General features: G+C 42.2%; 1 protein-coding gene and 1 pseudogene across 1 annotated transcript in view; one reads left to right on the top strand and one right to left on the bottom strand.

Moving 5' to 3' along the window:
* Positions 1-3,475, top strand: part of MAP7D3 (MAP7 domain containing 3) — a 28,752-nt gene extending 25,277 nt beyond the window's left edge. The window contains exons 16-18 of the mRNA XM_014538938.1: positions 1,215-1,407; positions 2,330-2,589; positions 3,181-3,475. Of these exons, the coding sequence (XP_014394424.1) occupies positions 1,215-1,407; positions 2,330-2,585 (449 nt within the window). The 3' untranslated portion in view covers positions 2,586-2,589; positions 3,181-3,475. The remainder of the gene's footprint in view (positions 1-1,214; positions 1,408-2,329; positions 2,590-3,180) is intronic.
* Positions 3,476-11,637: 8,162 nt separating this feature from the next.
* LOC102255070 lies at positions 11,638-12,269 on the bottom strand (annotated as a pseudogene).
* Between the last annotated feature and the right edge of the window lie 3,540 nt (positions 12,270-15,809).

Raw genomic sequence — 15,809 nt, 5'->3', positions numbered from 1 at the left:
TGGGTATCAAGCCCACAACCCGGGCATGACCTCCTTGTTCATGGGTGGCCACTCAACCACTGAGCTGCACCGCTGGGCACCTTTTGAGTTTTGTTAGTCACTATTTAAGAGGTAAACTGCATAGGTTCATCCAGGGACTCCTCTGCTTCTGAGCTGTTTGGCTAAGGGCAAGTTACTTAATCTCTCTGTGTGCTCAGTTTTCCTGTCTGAAAAAGGAGAAGCTATTGTCCTTCTAGGGTGACCATGAGATTACAATGAGATAATCTGTGTAATGCTAAGAGAATAGTGCCTGACACATAGTAAATTCTCAATAAATATTAGCTCCTGCTGCAGCGTCTGTTATTATTTTATAGGTTGTGCTATTTTATAGGTTGGCAGCTCTTTCTCAGCTGAATATGAGTTTTACTAACATTTCATAACTCAGGGCCTCCTCCAGCATCTATGATTGACCACAAGTGGAATACTACTTTCTAAGTCATTGCGAAAAATTAAAATCATGTCATGATTATGAGTGCCCTCTAAAATGTATTATTGGTTCCCTTATGAGTAGGAACCACTTTATGGCAACAGTAATTGGCATCTGAGAAAACACTGTTTGTCCACCCTTTATCCCAGAAGTCAGGCCCTCTACTAGTTACAGGGATACAGAGATGAAGAGCAGGGCCCTTAGCCTTGAGGAACCATAGCCGATGGGAGGCAGATATATGAGCAAATAATGATTCTGTCACAAGCTGGTTGCATTAAAAGAAGTTCGGCAAAATGCATGAGAACATAGCAGTAGGAGCAAGGTAGGTATAGAGTCTGCCGTAGGACACTGGAAAGGGTAGGAGGTGGCATTGGAAGTGAGACTGAAATAAGAGGTGGAGGCAGAATTGGGTAGGTGGGTAATCAGAAGGAGGGGTAAGAAACATGGTTAAGTCCTATCCTCTGGCCTGGCATTGTTTCCTGCCAAAGGAGAAAGGGCAAGTTCCTTAAAGGTGGCCCCTTTGTGCTCTAAGGGCAGTGCCGGCAGGTGTGCTGGGCAGCAGCCTGGACCATGTTTGAGAAAAGTAGAGTAGTTTGGTGGCTGCTGGGCCTGCCTCTGCAGCGTACTCCCATGATTCTTCCTGCCATCAGACATGGTCGGTCCTTCCCCCAGCCTATCAACATCACAGCCTTTGTTCTTGTCTTTGTTGTTGAAGCTCTAGTTTTAATCTTATTCCTTTTTTTTCTAGCCTTTACAAATGGTATGAATTCATCCATAAAACTCAAGAAAAGTTCTAGAAATGTGAAGAGCACCCCCAGACTGCTGTCTTTAGAAGTCAGTTCTGACAAAGTTTGTACAAAGACAAGAGCATCTTTAAAAAATGACATAAAAAACGTCAGACAAAAAGTGAAAGACCCTTTGGCTCAGGCCAAGAGTATCAGGTTAGTCACTCAGCGAGCTTTTCAGAATAAACTTGGTGTTATTATGATTGACATTCTTAGAATGATAGATGAGATTATTGACTGAGCTCTTAACTTGTACCAAACACTATTTTAAGCACTTGTCTTACAGAAACAAACTAATCCGCACAGCAGTCTTGTTAGGTAGTGTTAGCATTCCCGTCTTTACAGATCAGGAAACTGAGGCATGGAGAGATTATGGGTCTTATTTGCCCAACATCCCACTGTTCCAGGGCAGAGCCCAAATTCACACTCAGATACATCTGACTCCAAACTGTGATTTGTTCACACTGGTTAATGTTGTCTCATAAAATCAGGGAAGGGGTCATTGATTGATTCAGTGACTGCTGTATGCCAGTTATTTTACATAACCTATTTTAATTATCATTTCACTTCTGAGTTCGATATTAATGACCTCATTTTACATATGGGGAAACTGAGGGTCACAGATTAGGTCAGAAGAGTGGGAACAGAGTCTAGAAAGGAAGGATCTTTGGGCGATTACTTGGAAGACATTAACCTACAAGGCCCATGGAAACATTCTGCTAAGAGACAAAGTGATGGTTTGGAAAGAGCACTGGAGCTACAAAACCCATGTTAGTCCTCACTTCACCTTACTGGCCATGTCCTGGATCATCTTGAAGTAGGGACAGGATTCCTGCAGCCTTCACACTTAACTGCTCCATTAGCATGCCCATGGAACCTAGGACTTTGAAGGACACAATTTGAAAACCAGAGTGTTCTGCGATCTCCAGGGCCCCTTCCAGCCTTCCCATTTTATCATTCTGAAAGTTCATTTACTTCCAAGGCATTTCTTAAAAGTTTATTAAAATATAAAGTTGCTTTCAGGATGAAGCTCTGGCTTGGGGATAATCAAGATTCTAACCAAAACATCTCTTTCCAGGCTGTCCATCAAAAGAATGACCAATCAAGTAACAAAAACTGAAAAGATAGTTGAAACCAGCAACACCATGGTACCATCCGAAAGTTTACATTCAGTGTCACAGGAATGTCTGTGTGACCAGATACTAGATAGCACTCGCAAGATCGATCCACTCATTTCTAGTAACCTTCCTGATAGCCAAAAACACCATCTGAAAGGTTCCACAACATTCCACCAAAGTCCCCAGGCAAAAATAGAAAAATCTGATTCTGCTTGATCAGGTAAGGCTTTTTTTTTTTTTTATCCCATCTTCATTTTGTTTCCAAGACCATTGACCTTGAGCAATCCTGCTTCCTGCTGTTCCAGGGCCACTTTGGCACCATGTAACTTGGGAGGTGAGGGAGAAGACAGTGGTGGATCTAAAAGTTACATTGATGCCGAAGACTCTTCCATCGAGTTAGTTTTTAGAGTAAATTAAATGACTTGATTCTAATTTAATGTCCTGCATTTCCTGCCAGATAATGCAAAGTAGGTTCTTTTCACACTGGCTCTTTTACAGCACGCAGATGATCATTTAGGGCAGAATGTTTATAAGGTCTGTGGAATTTGCCTCTCAACCTGTGTTTCCAAAACCAAAAGACCTTCGTTTTTCTTTCCTTGAGAAGCTCTCTTTGAAGTTGAGAGGCAGCATGGGCTTGTTTGGGGGTTGGGGATGTTGAGAGCATTTATAAGAGTACCAGTGTGTCAGCAACTCCAAAGGGGCTGCTGAGGGTACCAGACCCACCCTGAAGGAAGGAAGGCCAGGGCCCAATTGCTGTGAGACCAGCACCTTCTCTACTAATTTTCTTTCTTTTCTTTTTTCCTCTGGTCAGACATGTAAACCTCATGCAGCCTAGAAGAGAATTTATCCTTCACTCTGGGTTTCAACTTCTAGGCCCATCTCCCCAAATTACTCCACCTCCGACTTGAACCAAGCAAAGAAAATAACTAACAAAAGGGAAAACAACAAAAAGTCATTTTAACAAGTTTCAGAAGATGCTCGCTCACTTATGTCATCTTGAAATCCACAAGAAAGGGTTCTTAGTAAAAAGTTGTTGTTTTCCTGTAAAAATCTCCATTGTATCTCATTGTATTTTCCTGCCAACACGTGTTTGAGTGTGCATTGAAGCTGTGTTTATAAACTAGTAACTCATATTTCTAAAAGAATCTCTACTGAAAGAATAATATTCTCTCAGTACATGTTTGAAATCTTAAAATAATGTTTGTTCTGTTTAACAAAAACTCCTGTTTGATCTTGTAGAGAACATAATAGGTTATGTGAAGGACTCAAGATTGCTCACAAGAGCTATGTTGGATTATTTTTAATATACCAATACCAAAGGTTGCAAAATAGAGTAAAACATATGTTATCATTATATATGTCTATTTTTAACCTTGCCAGCTAAGTACACAAGCAGTGATGTCCCCAAATGCTAGGAGTCCTAGAAGGTCTGATCTTGGAACAATTAGGATATTTTGTTCTCTTATCAGTATTTCCTTTTGGAGTACATACTAGGGTTTATCTACAAAAACATGTATTATTTTTATTGTGTACATAAAGCAGTATTTGGCTGTTGTCTGGTGGGATATGTTTAATTCCTCTAAATGTTTACTGTGTATATAATCTTTTTCTGTTTATACCCTCCAGTCCTGCCCTTCAGTATACACCCAGACTTGGGATATGGAACCAAAATTTGCTTGCATTTCTCTAACCAGTGGCTGCAAGTGAGTACAGGAGCAGTGTTATTCTTTAGTCCTTGTGATAGAAAGGCACACATGCATGCACACACACAGGATGTATATTTGCTGAAATGCATTGAGTCCTGATTAAAAGTATTGACTAAAACTTGCCCTGGCCGGTGCTCAGTGGTTAGGGCATCAGCCCGAGCACCGGAGGGGTCGCAGATTTGATTTCTGGTCAAGGGCATATGCCTGGGTTGCAAGTTGGCACCCCATCCCTGGTCGGGGCATCTGCAGGAAGCATTCAGTTGATGTATCTCACATCAATGTTTCTCAATCTCTCCCTCCCTCTCTCAAGCAATGGAAAAAATATCCTCAGGTGAGGATTAAAAAAGAAACAACAAAAAACTATTGACTAAAACTTGAATGCAATTTAGTTGTCCTAATGCTAGTGAGTTTTCTGGCTTAACACAAATAGTTTGAAATAGGCCCATGTTTCTTTGTAGTCACCAGTCTTGGATTAGTAAAAGGAAGTAATTATTCTTTCTTGTTTCTTAGTTCTTTGCTATTCAGAGTACTATATCTTTTGTTACAGATTAGAGCTTGATGCCTTAGATTTTAAAACTATTTTCAAATGCTAGTTCTTTTATATAGGAGGCAGACAATCATCCTAACAATATTTCTGATATTTTTCCGCACGAATGTTACATATTGAAACACTCTGTTATACCTCCATATAAATGTGTGCTCTGTGAAATAAACTTTGCAGATAAAGTCAAGTTTTCTTTTCATTATAATAACACAAAATGTACTGGTGGAAGTATAGAGGTGACACCAGTTGTTAACCAAGCCATGAGCACAGTCAACCAACAAGTTCAGTAAGCAAATCCTCTGATGCTTCTCTCCAGCTAATCAGGGATTTGGCAGAGTTCCCCTTGTGGGACATCAAGATGTGAATTTCAAAACACTGGTCTTCCTGCACCTATTCCAATGCTTGTTACTCTTTCCTGTGTTACTCTTCCTGGTGATGGTCTGACTTATACTTGAAGCCAGTGATTAAAGTACCTTTCTTTTTACTATGGTGAAATTCACATAAGTCACTATTTAGTGGCATTTAGTACTTTCAGTGTTGTGCAGCCATCACCACCATCTAGTTCCAGAACATTGTCATCACCCTACAAAGAAACCCTAGACCCTTTACACAGTCATTCCCCATTCCTCCTCTCCTAGCCCTTGTGAGTGTGCTCAGGCAGTGATTATACTGTTATATACCCATCTCTCCATGACATCACTTACTATGCGTGGTGAGACCAGTGTTCTGATCTGCCTATAAAGGTTGTTTGCAATCTTGAAACATGTTCTACTCCACTAGCTATTGTATTCTGTAAGGTAAGGTCCTGTTTATCCTCAGTCTTTGCGGTCTGGTGCTTATGAGAATGGTAGCAGCCATTCCCCACTTGGCATTCCATTCTGTTGGTCTTTCTGTTGGAGCTGTTGAACTAGGATATCCCCTGGTGTGCGCACAACATGAAATGCAGTCACATCACCTTGCTTACAGCTGTGAAGTGATGGACATGATCTAGATTCCCCCTCCTGCCCTGGGCTGGTGCCCTTGAACATGTTAGGGGACACATTGGTTGCCACCAGTTTCCCTTTCTCTCTGGATATTATCTTGGTGTCCTCTCCCCTGTGGATTCTGAGGATGACCACATTTCTTCCACCTATGTCATGAACACTGTAAAGCCTTTTAAAGGCTCTCTCTAATCCCTGGCAACCACAAAATGCGGTAAGAGACACTAGAACGGGATCCGAAGAACTGAATCTTAGCCAAGGCACCTGTGTGTGTGCATAAGTTATGGCCACGTGATTGTGTATGTTATGGCCCTTCTGAGCCCTTTAATCTGGCAGAGAGGGGGGCTGCAGTACAATATCTGTAGACCCTTTCATTCTCATACTGAACAGTCACTAACTCATTTTGGCAACAGCTGGAGGTTTGGGACTAATAAAACAGTAGCAAGTGCCAAGAAGCAAAAGCTTGGAGGCATACTGTCACATTTTCTCAGGTCAATTCCCTGTGTCACTTTCAGTGGCCCCCAGCCCTAGGTCTGGTTTGTGGAAGCAGGCCCCAGAAAGGCTATTTTGTCCTTGGTCTCCCCACCAGTCCAATTCCAGTGTTTAATAATTTCCTCAACTGTCTATAATAATAGAAGCGTAATATGCTAATTAGACCAGACGTCCTTCTGGACGAAGCCGGGGCTGCGAGGGAAGCCCAGGTCCTGGGTGCCAGAGGGAAGCCAGTGCCAGCAGCCAGGGGAAGGAAGGCCTACTCTTGCCCGAATTTCATGCATGGGGCCTCTAGTGTTATAATAACTAAAGTTTGCACATCCTATATGCCAGGTACTTTATAGGCATCACTTCAAACCCTTACAACAGTCCTTTAAGGTGTAGTTATTCATTTTTACCTGGGATGACACTGAGGTTTGTGGATATTGGTACACTCAACCAGAAAGGCAGAGCTGATCAATCCTAAGTCTGTCTGATTATAAAGCCAACACCCATATTGCTTGGGGAGTGAGAACAGTGTCCTGTGGCTTGCATGGTAGTTAATAAACTATCTCTGGTGATGGAGATAAAATAAATGCTTAAAGTTTATTGAGTGCTTATACTGGTTATCAGTCACCCTGCTGAGCACTTGCATTATGAAATCTGCATGTAATTCTGCAAGGTAGGAATTTTAAGTCTCGTTTTACAGATGAGGAAAAAAGCTCAGATAGGTTAAGTAACTGGCCAAAGGGCTCATAACTTTAAAACAGCAGGGCAGCCAGGGTGGCCAGGATTTGAACCCCAGAAGTTGGGCTCTACAACCCACTCTGTTAACAAGTAGATATGTTCATTTTTTGTACATTTCTTATTTTTTTATTTCAACATTTAAAATGTTCACAGATGGAGTAGTATATTCATTGATATCTCCATGGAAGATATACCAAACAAAGCATACAGGCATTCCACAGTTACAGAATTACATACTTGTGGCTGGAAATATTTACCCCTAGAATTTATCTGGAAAAACACCACTAAAAAATACTAAAAAGTTTTGAGTGTTTTACTGAATTATTTCCATAAAAAGTGAATAGCAAAGAGTATCAGGAGAGATACCTAAATACTAGCTAGCACTTCTAATTTTTTTTAATTTTTTAAGATAATAGTTTATTTTTTTAGAGAGAGAGGAAGGGAGAGGGGAAAAGTGATAGAAACATCAATGTGAGAGTACAACATCGATTGGCTGCCTCTTGCACACCCCCTACTGGGAATTTAGCCCACAACATGGGCATCTGCTCTGACCAGGAATCAAACCAGCAACCTCCTGGCACACAGGATATGCCCAGCCAACTGAGCCACACCAGCCAAGGCTAGCTAGAACTTTTTGAATATTGCAAACTTTTATAGTACTCTTCTAACATGCCCATGTCAGGAACACTTAATTCTCAATTCTTTTTCTTTTCTCCTCAGTAGCCAAGGCCCAAGATGTACATACTTTTTGTTTTCAAGTTTTTTTTCTCTCTCAAAAAACATTATTTGGAATAGGTTGATCATCACAGGATCTTGACTAGCTAATGAGGTAGGAACTGTCTTCAAAAGACATTCTTAAGCATTTATGAAGCAAAACAAAAGAGAATAATCAAATTATATATAGTGTTTTTAGTGGTTCTTTTAATAAAATGTCAAGAGCATTGGACATAGGTCAAAAGCTGCTTGTACTTTAAAAGACAAAGAGTAAAACCCAATTAGAAAAGCCCTGCTGCTGAGTACATTCAAGGGCTGGTATTAATTAAATTCAGTTTGGCATTACACTGGAAGAAATGGCTGCACCCAAATGCCAAGCTTTCTTCCTGAAGAAATCTTAAGATAAAGTTGAAACAGAAAACAAAAGTGCCCTTTCAGTACAAGTTAATTTGGCTCTTATTTTAACCCAGTTTTCATCCTTTCCTACACACACAAAAAAAATAATTTCTATATACTGCATATCTAGTAAATATATTTTATTGATTTTTTTACAGAGAGGAAGGGAGAGGGATAGAGAGTTAGAAACATCGATGAGAGAAACATCGCTCAACTGCCTCCTGCACGCCCCCTACTGGGGATTTTCCCGCAACCAAGGTACATGCCCTTGACCAGAATCGAACCTGGGACCCTTCAGTCCGCAGGCCGACGCTCTATCCACTGAGCCAAACCGGTTAGGGCTCTAGTAACATTATTTAAATGAATTTAGCAGTCAACAAATTTGCCTTCCTTATATGAAGGTTTAACTTATGACATAAGCTAAATAGCTAGAAAATGCCTAGGTAATAATAGATTTCAGCACCATCTCTCTATTAGCAGATGTTTCAAAATACGTAGACTCCTTAAATTCATATAAACCTAGGAAATGCAACCATTATCCCTCTCCATCTACACCAAAATCAAAATTCTGTGTTCTAACTACCCTTTTTGTATATATAAGGAATACTTTAAAAATCTCCCCAATTAAGTTAACAGGACAAAAATGTTTACAAAAAAGGGAAAGTTAACAAGTATGATTTGTCTAAAACATTATTTGAACACTTTGGTATCTATTAGTTGATGAAGGCTAAAATACCAGAAGAGGATTTCTTTATTTCCCCAATTACGCACTGATTAGGGTTACTGCTAAAAGCACTAAAATCTAAAATGTAGAAAAATAAGGTAGAATAGCTGCAAGATAAATTGATAACTATATATGGCCTAGCAGATGGTTTTGAAATCAAGTCTTTGCAATTCCATAAAATGTTTTAGATATAGTTAGCAATCCAACTTAGTATAATAGTGCAACTCTGATATGGCAGTAGCTATTTTTATTTTTATTTTAGCTATCAAAAATAATTTGTCAACAAGGATTATTTACATATTTTTAATCCTTTCTTTTTACTATTCTATCTAGAATTGTGTCCTATCCATGTGATCAAAATATAATTTAGTTTGAAGAGAATCCCTGCCTTCTTTAACTGCTAATAGTTCCTTTACATTTTTTTTCCTAAGGCACACCATGCCCTGTCTATTGCTGCCAAGTCCCTGAGACTTGTGCCTCAATCTGTGTCTTTGTCATCATGGTTCAATGAAAATCATATCAGAATGCCTGCTAAAAGCTTAGTAACATTTAAGTCCAGTAGATTAACTGCAAAAGACCCAAGCTTACTGAAGCAAAGGCCGAAAAACCCAAGTATATGCTCTGTCCCCTAAACCAGCGGTTCTCAACCGACCCCTTTGGCGGTTGAACGACCCTTTCACAGGGGTCGCCTAAGACCATCCTGCATATCAGATATTTACATTACGATTCATAACAGTAGCAACATTACAGTTATGAAGTAGCAATGAAAATAATTTTATGGTTGGGTCACAACATGAGGAACTGTATTTAAAGGGCCAGAAGGTTGAGAACCACTGCCCTAAAAACTGACCACATTGCTTACTATAACAGTAAAGCATAGTGATATCTCTGGCTATATATAATCCATACTTAATGTTATAAAGTAAAATGTTTGGCCAGTAAGCTTTCAGAATTTTTATTAAATCCTAGTCTAATTTAACAATATCTGATTTTATAGACATCCTATGGGTGATGTTTAATAAGTGAAATCAGACATCTAAATCATTTTGTACAGACTAAGCAATCCTATCTAATAAAGATGTAATATGCAAATTGACCATCACTCCAACACAAGATGGTCACCCCCATGTGGACACAAGATGGCCAGCAGGGGAGGGGAGTTAGGGCGACCAGGCTTTGGGGGCAACCAGGCCTGCAGGGGAGGGCAGTTGAGGGGGGACCAGACCTGCAGGAGAGGGCAGTTGGGGGCGACCAGGCCAGCAGGGGAGGGCAGTTAGGAGCAATCGGGCTGACAGGGAGCAGTTAGGTGTTGATCAGGCTGGTAGGGGAGTGGTTAGGGGGTGATCAGGCTGGCAGGCAGAAGTGGTTAGGGGCAATCAGGCAGGCAGGCAGGCGAGAGGTTGGGAGCCAGCAGTCCTGGATTGTGAGAGGGATGTCCGACTGCCCGTTTAGGCCCGGGATCAGGCCTAAATGGGCAGTCAGACATCACTAGAGGGGTCCCAGAGTGGAGAGGGTGCAGGCTGGGCTGAGGGACACACACACACCCCCATGCACGAATTTCATGCACTGGGCCTCTAGTCTATACTAATAAAAGAGTAATATGCTAATTAGACCGGGAGACCAGACATCTTCCTACAGTCTGACTTCCTTCCAGACAAAGCCACGGTGGGGGGGCAGAGGCAGAGGTGGTTAGGGGCAATCAGGCCAGCAGAGGAGGGCAGTTGGGGACCATCAGGCCATCAGGGTAGTGGTTAGACAGTGATCAAGCCGGTAGGCAGGCAAGTGGTTAGGAGCCAGCGGTCCCGGATTGCGAGAGGGATGGCTGACTGCCGCAGGGATGGGGCCTAAACCAGCAGTCAGACATCCCCTGAGGGGTTCCAGATTGGGGAGGGTGTAGGCTGGGCTGAGAGAGCCCCACCCCTGTGTACAAATTTCATGCACCGGGCCTCTAGTAAGCAATAAGATAGTACTACACAGAACACTACAGGTAATGACATACACTTAACTTGCTTAGGGTTTTCATACAAGCCATGTTGTTTATCAAACTACTAGAGGCCTGATGCATGAAATTCATGCAAGAGTAGGCCTTCCTTCCCCTGGCTGCTGGCACCGGTTTCCCTCACAGCCCTAGCTTCGTCCAGAAGGTCATCTGGAAGGATGTCCGGTCTAATTTGCAAATTAAGCTTTTATTATTATAGATATCTCCTGATATTTAATACAGTAGAATTAGTGATTGTAGTTCTCATATAATACTTTAATTACAAGTACCTTATTGAGATAACTAACATTTTAACAGTCTCACCATTTTTCTAGATTAGCATAATATATTCAAGAAAAAGAGCAAAAAGTATAATGAAAATTGAACATGACATGTTATTAAAAGAAAATGAAGTAAAGATAAAAAGGGGAAAGTGAAGTACCACGGGGGTGGGAAATCAAAGCCTAGACATTTGTTTAGGAGAAAACAGATCAACTATGGATTTCAGAAATAAAATGTTTATAAATTCAATGCAATATAAATCCCTTTGAATGTAAAATTTGAGTGTAAATTAAAAGGTTTATAAACTGTTAACTTTGGGCCTTAACTAGTACCAATTCTTGTGATCAAACAAGGCCACAACAGTTAAGATTGTGTTACCTGATTTCTTCTTACACTAGGTGGTGGACCGAGAGCAAACCCCTTTAATAAACTTGACAGCTTCACTCAGAAAACATTTTTGAATATATTTTTATTGATTTTAGAGAGGAAGGGAGAGATAGAAACATCAATGATGAAAGAGAATGATTGATTGGCTGCCTCCTGCATGCCCCCTACTGGGGATTGAGACCGCAACCCGGGCATGTGCCGTTGACCAGAATCAAACCTGAGACCATTCAGTCCACAGGCCGATGCTTTATCCTTGAGCCAAACCTGCTAGGGCATCCTCAGAACATTTTAAATAATCCACATTTTCTTTTAAGAAAGTGTTCTTACAAATTGTTTTACCATCCAAATATACAATAGCTTGGAAAACAATGACGAATTATAGCAACAGTACAAGTTTTATTTGGCTCTGATTTTACAGTTTTCTTACTGCATTGTCTATGTCACAAATCTGTTCCTTCAGCTGGCTGCTTGCTCGAGATTTAAAGAAAGACCCTTTCTTCCTGGTTTCATTTCTCCTTCTGAATCGATCCAATATTTTATAATATCAATTAGGACTTTTCCTTGAAAGTCCCGAACACTGACGCACCTCATCTTCCCAATCTGAAACATGTTGTCATCTCTGCTGCTGCTGTTCTGCTTGAAAAAATGGCAGGGCTCTTGAAATTTCACCAGTCTTTTGCTTCTTTACAGGGTTTTCTGAAATAACTTGCTTTTTCTCCTTTCATATTTTGTTAACTTCACTGTCAGAATTGCTGCCAGAAGAGGTGGAAGAAACAAGTCCCTTTAATTTAGGCATTGCTCCACTCCTGCTCTGGAACTTCCCTCTGCTCGCTTGCTGACTCACTAGCTTGAGACTCAAATAGATGTGTTATTGATATCCTGCTCCCCTTAATTATGAGGGAGAAAAGGTTTTTCTGCTGGAAATTTGGTAACTAAAATTTCCCCTCCTTCCTCCTGAGTCTTATGCTTGTCACTGAGCATGGCAGTTTCCTCATTGTGATGTGTCACTGTCCCTGCCCTAAGGGGCTCACCGTTTTGATGGCAATGCAGTGTCATAATGGATAGGCTACAGGTGTGTCCAGGGTGATGATTTTTGACTTACTAGCTGTGTGACTTTAGGCAAACCAGATAACCTGTCTGAACTTAGGTTTTCTTATCTGGAAGATAGGGGCAAGAGTGCCAGTTTTGACCTGACTGGTTTGGCTCAGGGGATAGAGCGTCGGGCCATGGACTGAAAGGTTCCGGGTTCGATTCCGGTCAAGGGCATGTACCTGGGTTGCAGGCTCGATCCCCAGTAGGGGGCGTGCAGGAGGCAGCTGATCAATGTTTCTAACTCTCTATCCCTCTCCCTTCCTCTCTGTAAAAAGTCAATAAAAGTATATTTTTTAAAAAAGAGTGCCAGTGTTGGGTGTGAGGGCCCGATGTAATGTGTATAAGGCACTTACAGTGGAACCTTGGTTCTTGAACTTAATTGGTTTGGGGAAGCTTTTCCAGAAGTGAATTGTTCGAAGACCAAATCATTTTTTCCCATTATAAATAATGTAAATTTTGTTGTTAATCTTCACCCAAGGATACTTTTTCCATTGATTTTTTTAGAGACTGGAAGGGAGAATGGGAGTGAGGGAAGAGAGAAACATTTGTGTGAGAGAGACACATCAATTGGCTGCCTCCCGCACATGCCCCAACTGAGGCTGGGGAATGAATGAACCTGCAACTCAGGTACATGTCCTTGACTAGAATCCAACCTGCGACTCCTTGGTTTGTAAGCCGAAGCTCTAACCACTTAGCAACACTGGCCAGGGCAGAAATTATGTAAATTGAATTAATCCATTCCAGACTCCCAAATGATTGTTTTAACCTTTCTTATACACAGTACATGTTTAATGTACTGTTCAATCTATAAATAAACACTTTAAAGACAAAAAGGACATGAAATGTAAATGAAAATTTAACAAAAAAGAAATGAAATGTACAGCAAAAAATGAAAATTCATGTACACAGTAAGACCTTTAATATAATAAACATGAAAATATTTGCAACACAATTTCCTGAGATGTTGAAAACACAAGGTTTAGCAGTAAAGTGACTCATATGCATGTATTCTCTCCTTTGTCCCCTGAGAGATGCGTGACTGATCATACAAGTATCATCATGAAAGGGTTGTCAGGTCAAGAACTGAAGTTTTTTTCGACAGCCGAGACATTTTTTGTGAACAACTTGGTTGAGAAATGAATTATTCGAGATAGGAGCTGTTCAAGAACCCAGGTTTGATTGTACTTCTAAAGATGCTCAAGTGTTAAGAGCAAGCATCATGTGGCAAGCAATAGCCAGAGGCTGATTCCCATGAGTCTGTTTCCTGGGAGAGGAAGGTGGTGGAGAAGTCTGTTAGGAAGTGGAGGAAGTGGTGGAGTGGCGATACAGGGCTGAGGGCCTTGCAAAAGTTCATGCAGCTGGTGGCTGCAGTCTGTAATTGTGTGGCTTTTCTCATCAGAGCTCTGGAGTTTTGTAGGCCAAGTGAAAAAGGAAGCAAAAGGGTAACAGGATTGAGGGGATGGAGATGAAGAATGGTTGAAGTGACAGCATAAAATCTAAGGCAGATACAGAGGAAGAGCCAGGAGGGGCTGAGAGAATAACCTGGAGCAGTCAGTGGACTGAAAGGCAAAGAATGAACTCAGTGAGAATATGTAGGACAAAGAAGGCATCATTAGAGGACAGGTGAGTCTAGAAGCTGCAAAGGTCCAGGGTTTGCTGAAGTGGAGCAAGCAGAGGAGGAGGGTATTGGAGATGTATCATGGTCTCTTCCTATGGAGAAAAGCATATAAGCCAGTGCTCAAGTCTTCAGTGAATTGGGAGGCTTGTCCCCTCAGGGCTCTATCCTTTCCCAGGGTTTCAGGAAGCAGAGGGGTGCCATCTGAATTCCCCACCCAACCCACTTCCTTGGGACCCCAGATGACCAGGTGGACTCTTCATTGTTTTAAGGGTTGCTCATTTTCCCAGGGAAACACAAGGGGATGTTCCCCATTCATTAAAGTGCTCATAGTTTCTTGCTGATAAGTTCTGATTCCCTCTAATATCCTATCTAATAAAGAGAGAATATGCTAATTGACTTCCCCACCCTGAAAGATGGTGGCGCCCACAGCCACTAAGGAGGGAATATGCTAGTGGACTGCGCCACCTTCAAAGATGGAGGCGCCCACAGCCAATGAGGGAATATGCTAGTTGACTGCCCCACCTTCAAAGATGGTGGCGCCCACAGCCAATAAGGAGGGAATATGCTAATTGACTGCCCCTTCCTCAGAGATGGTGGCACCCACAGCCAATAAGGAGGAAATATGCTAATTGAATGCCACGCCCTCAAAGATGGCAATGCCCACAGCCACAAGATGTCAGCGCCCAGTCCCCTTCACCCCACTGGCACTCTGCACGTTTGCTTCCAGAGTCTTCCAGTCCCCTCAGCTCCCCAGCCACCCAGGGCTTGCCCGAGACGTAGGCAAGCCTTGGATGTCGGCTGCCCAGCCGCCCAGGGTCGCCAAAGGCGCAGGTAACCTGGGCCGGCTGAGGCTTGTGCTGACGGCAGTGGCAGCAGCAGAGGTGTGATGGGGGTGTCTCCTTCCCCTGATTGCCAAGTCACCTCCTGCCCCTGAGGGCTCCCGGACTGTGAGAGGGGGCAGGCCAGGCTGAGGGACCCCCAACTCCAGTGCATGAATTTTCATGCACCGGGCCTCTAGTAGTAAATATAACCCAGGGGTTCTGCCCTTTGCTTTTATTGCCCTGGGCCTAAGGCTCATCAAAGACTACTGCCCTCTCCTCCCAACTCTGCCTTTAACTGAAATGTGGTTTGACTAAGTGATCTTATGTTCTGGTGACCCATCATATAGGAGCATGCAGAAGGAACCTGTCTCACTGGACCTCCAGTGCTGTCCTTCAACAACCATGTGTGGGTGGGTAGGTTGAATAGCTCGAGAACATGAGCCCCAGAGATGTGTTGCAATGATCTAGAAGCTGCAACCTGTGCCCACCCCATCCCCCTCACTGAAGTCCATGGGCCCAAATGTGCAGCCTTCCAAATAAGCACTGTCCCCAAGGAGGGAGGCCCAATGGTGGATATCAGCCATTGAGGACATAGCAGTGTTCAACAGGGGCCTGGAGCTCTACGAGGCACAAGATAAGGGTAGTCAACAAAATAGAGATTGTGATGATTTCTCCATTGATACCCTTCAGCCACAGTGCTCTTTCTACCCCCATTCCCCTGGTCAAAGATGATCAATTTGCCCCTTTTAAGGGATGGCAACATCTGGGAAGTGCTATTTTGGGTCAGAATGGGTTTTTGTTGTTTTTAATTGGATCCAAGCACTGTTATAGGTCTGTTTTGTCTTGTTTGTAATTTGTGTTCCATGCAATTGCATGGAACTGAGTATGTCCTTGAAGAAAGAAAAAAAATTCAGGTTTTAGGATCAGTAGTAACACCTTATAGCAATTACACTGGGTAGAATAAAATGACAGGAGGCAAG

This window comes from Myotis brandtii, unplaced genomic scaffold (assembly GCF_000412655.1).
Source record: "Myotis brandtii unplaced genomic scaffold, ASM41265v1 scaffold206, whole genome shotgun sequence".
In the NCBI taxonomy this organism is placed as follows: Eukaryota; Metazoa; Chordata; class Mammalia; order Chiroptera; family Vespertilionidae; genus Myotis; species Myotis brandtii.
Note: the sequence above shows the minus strand (reverse complement) of the source record. Positions and strands in the feature narration are given on the sequence as shown.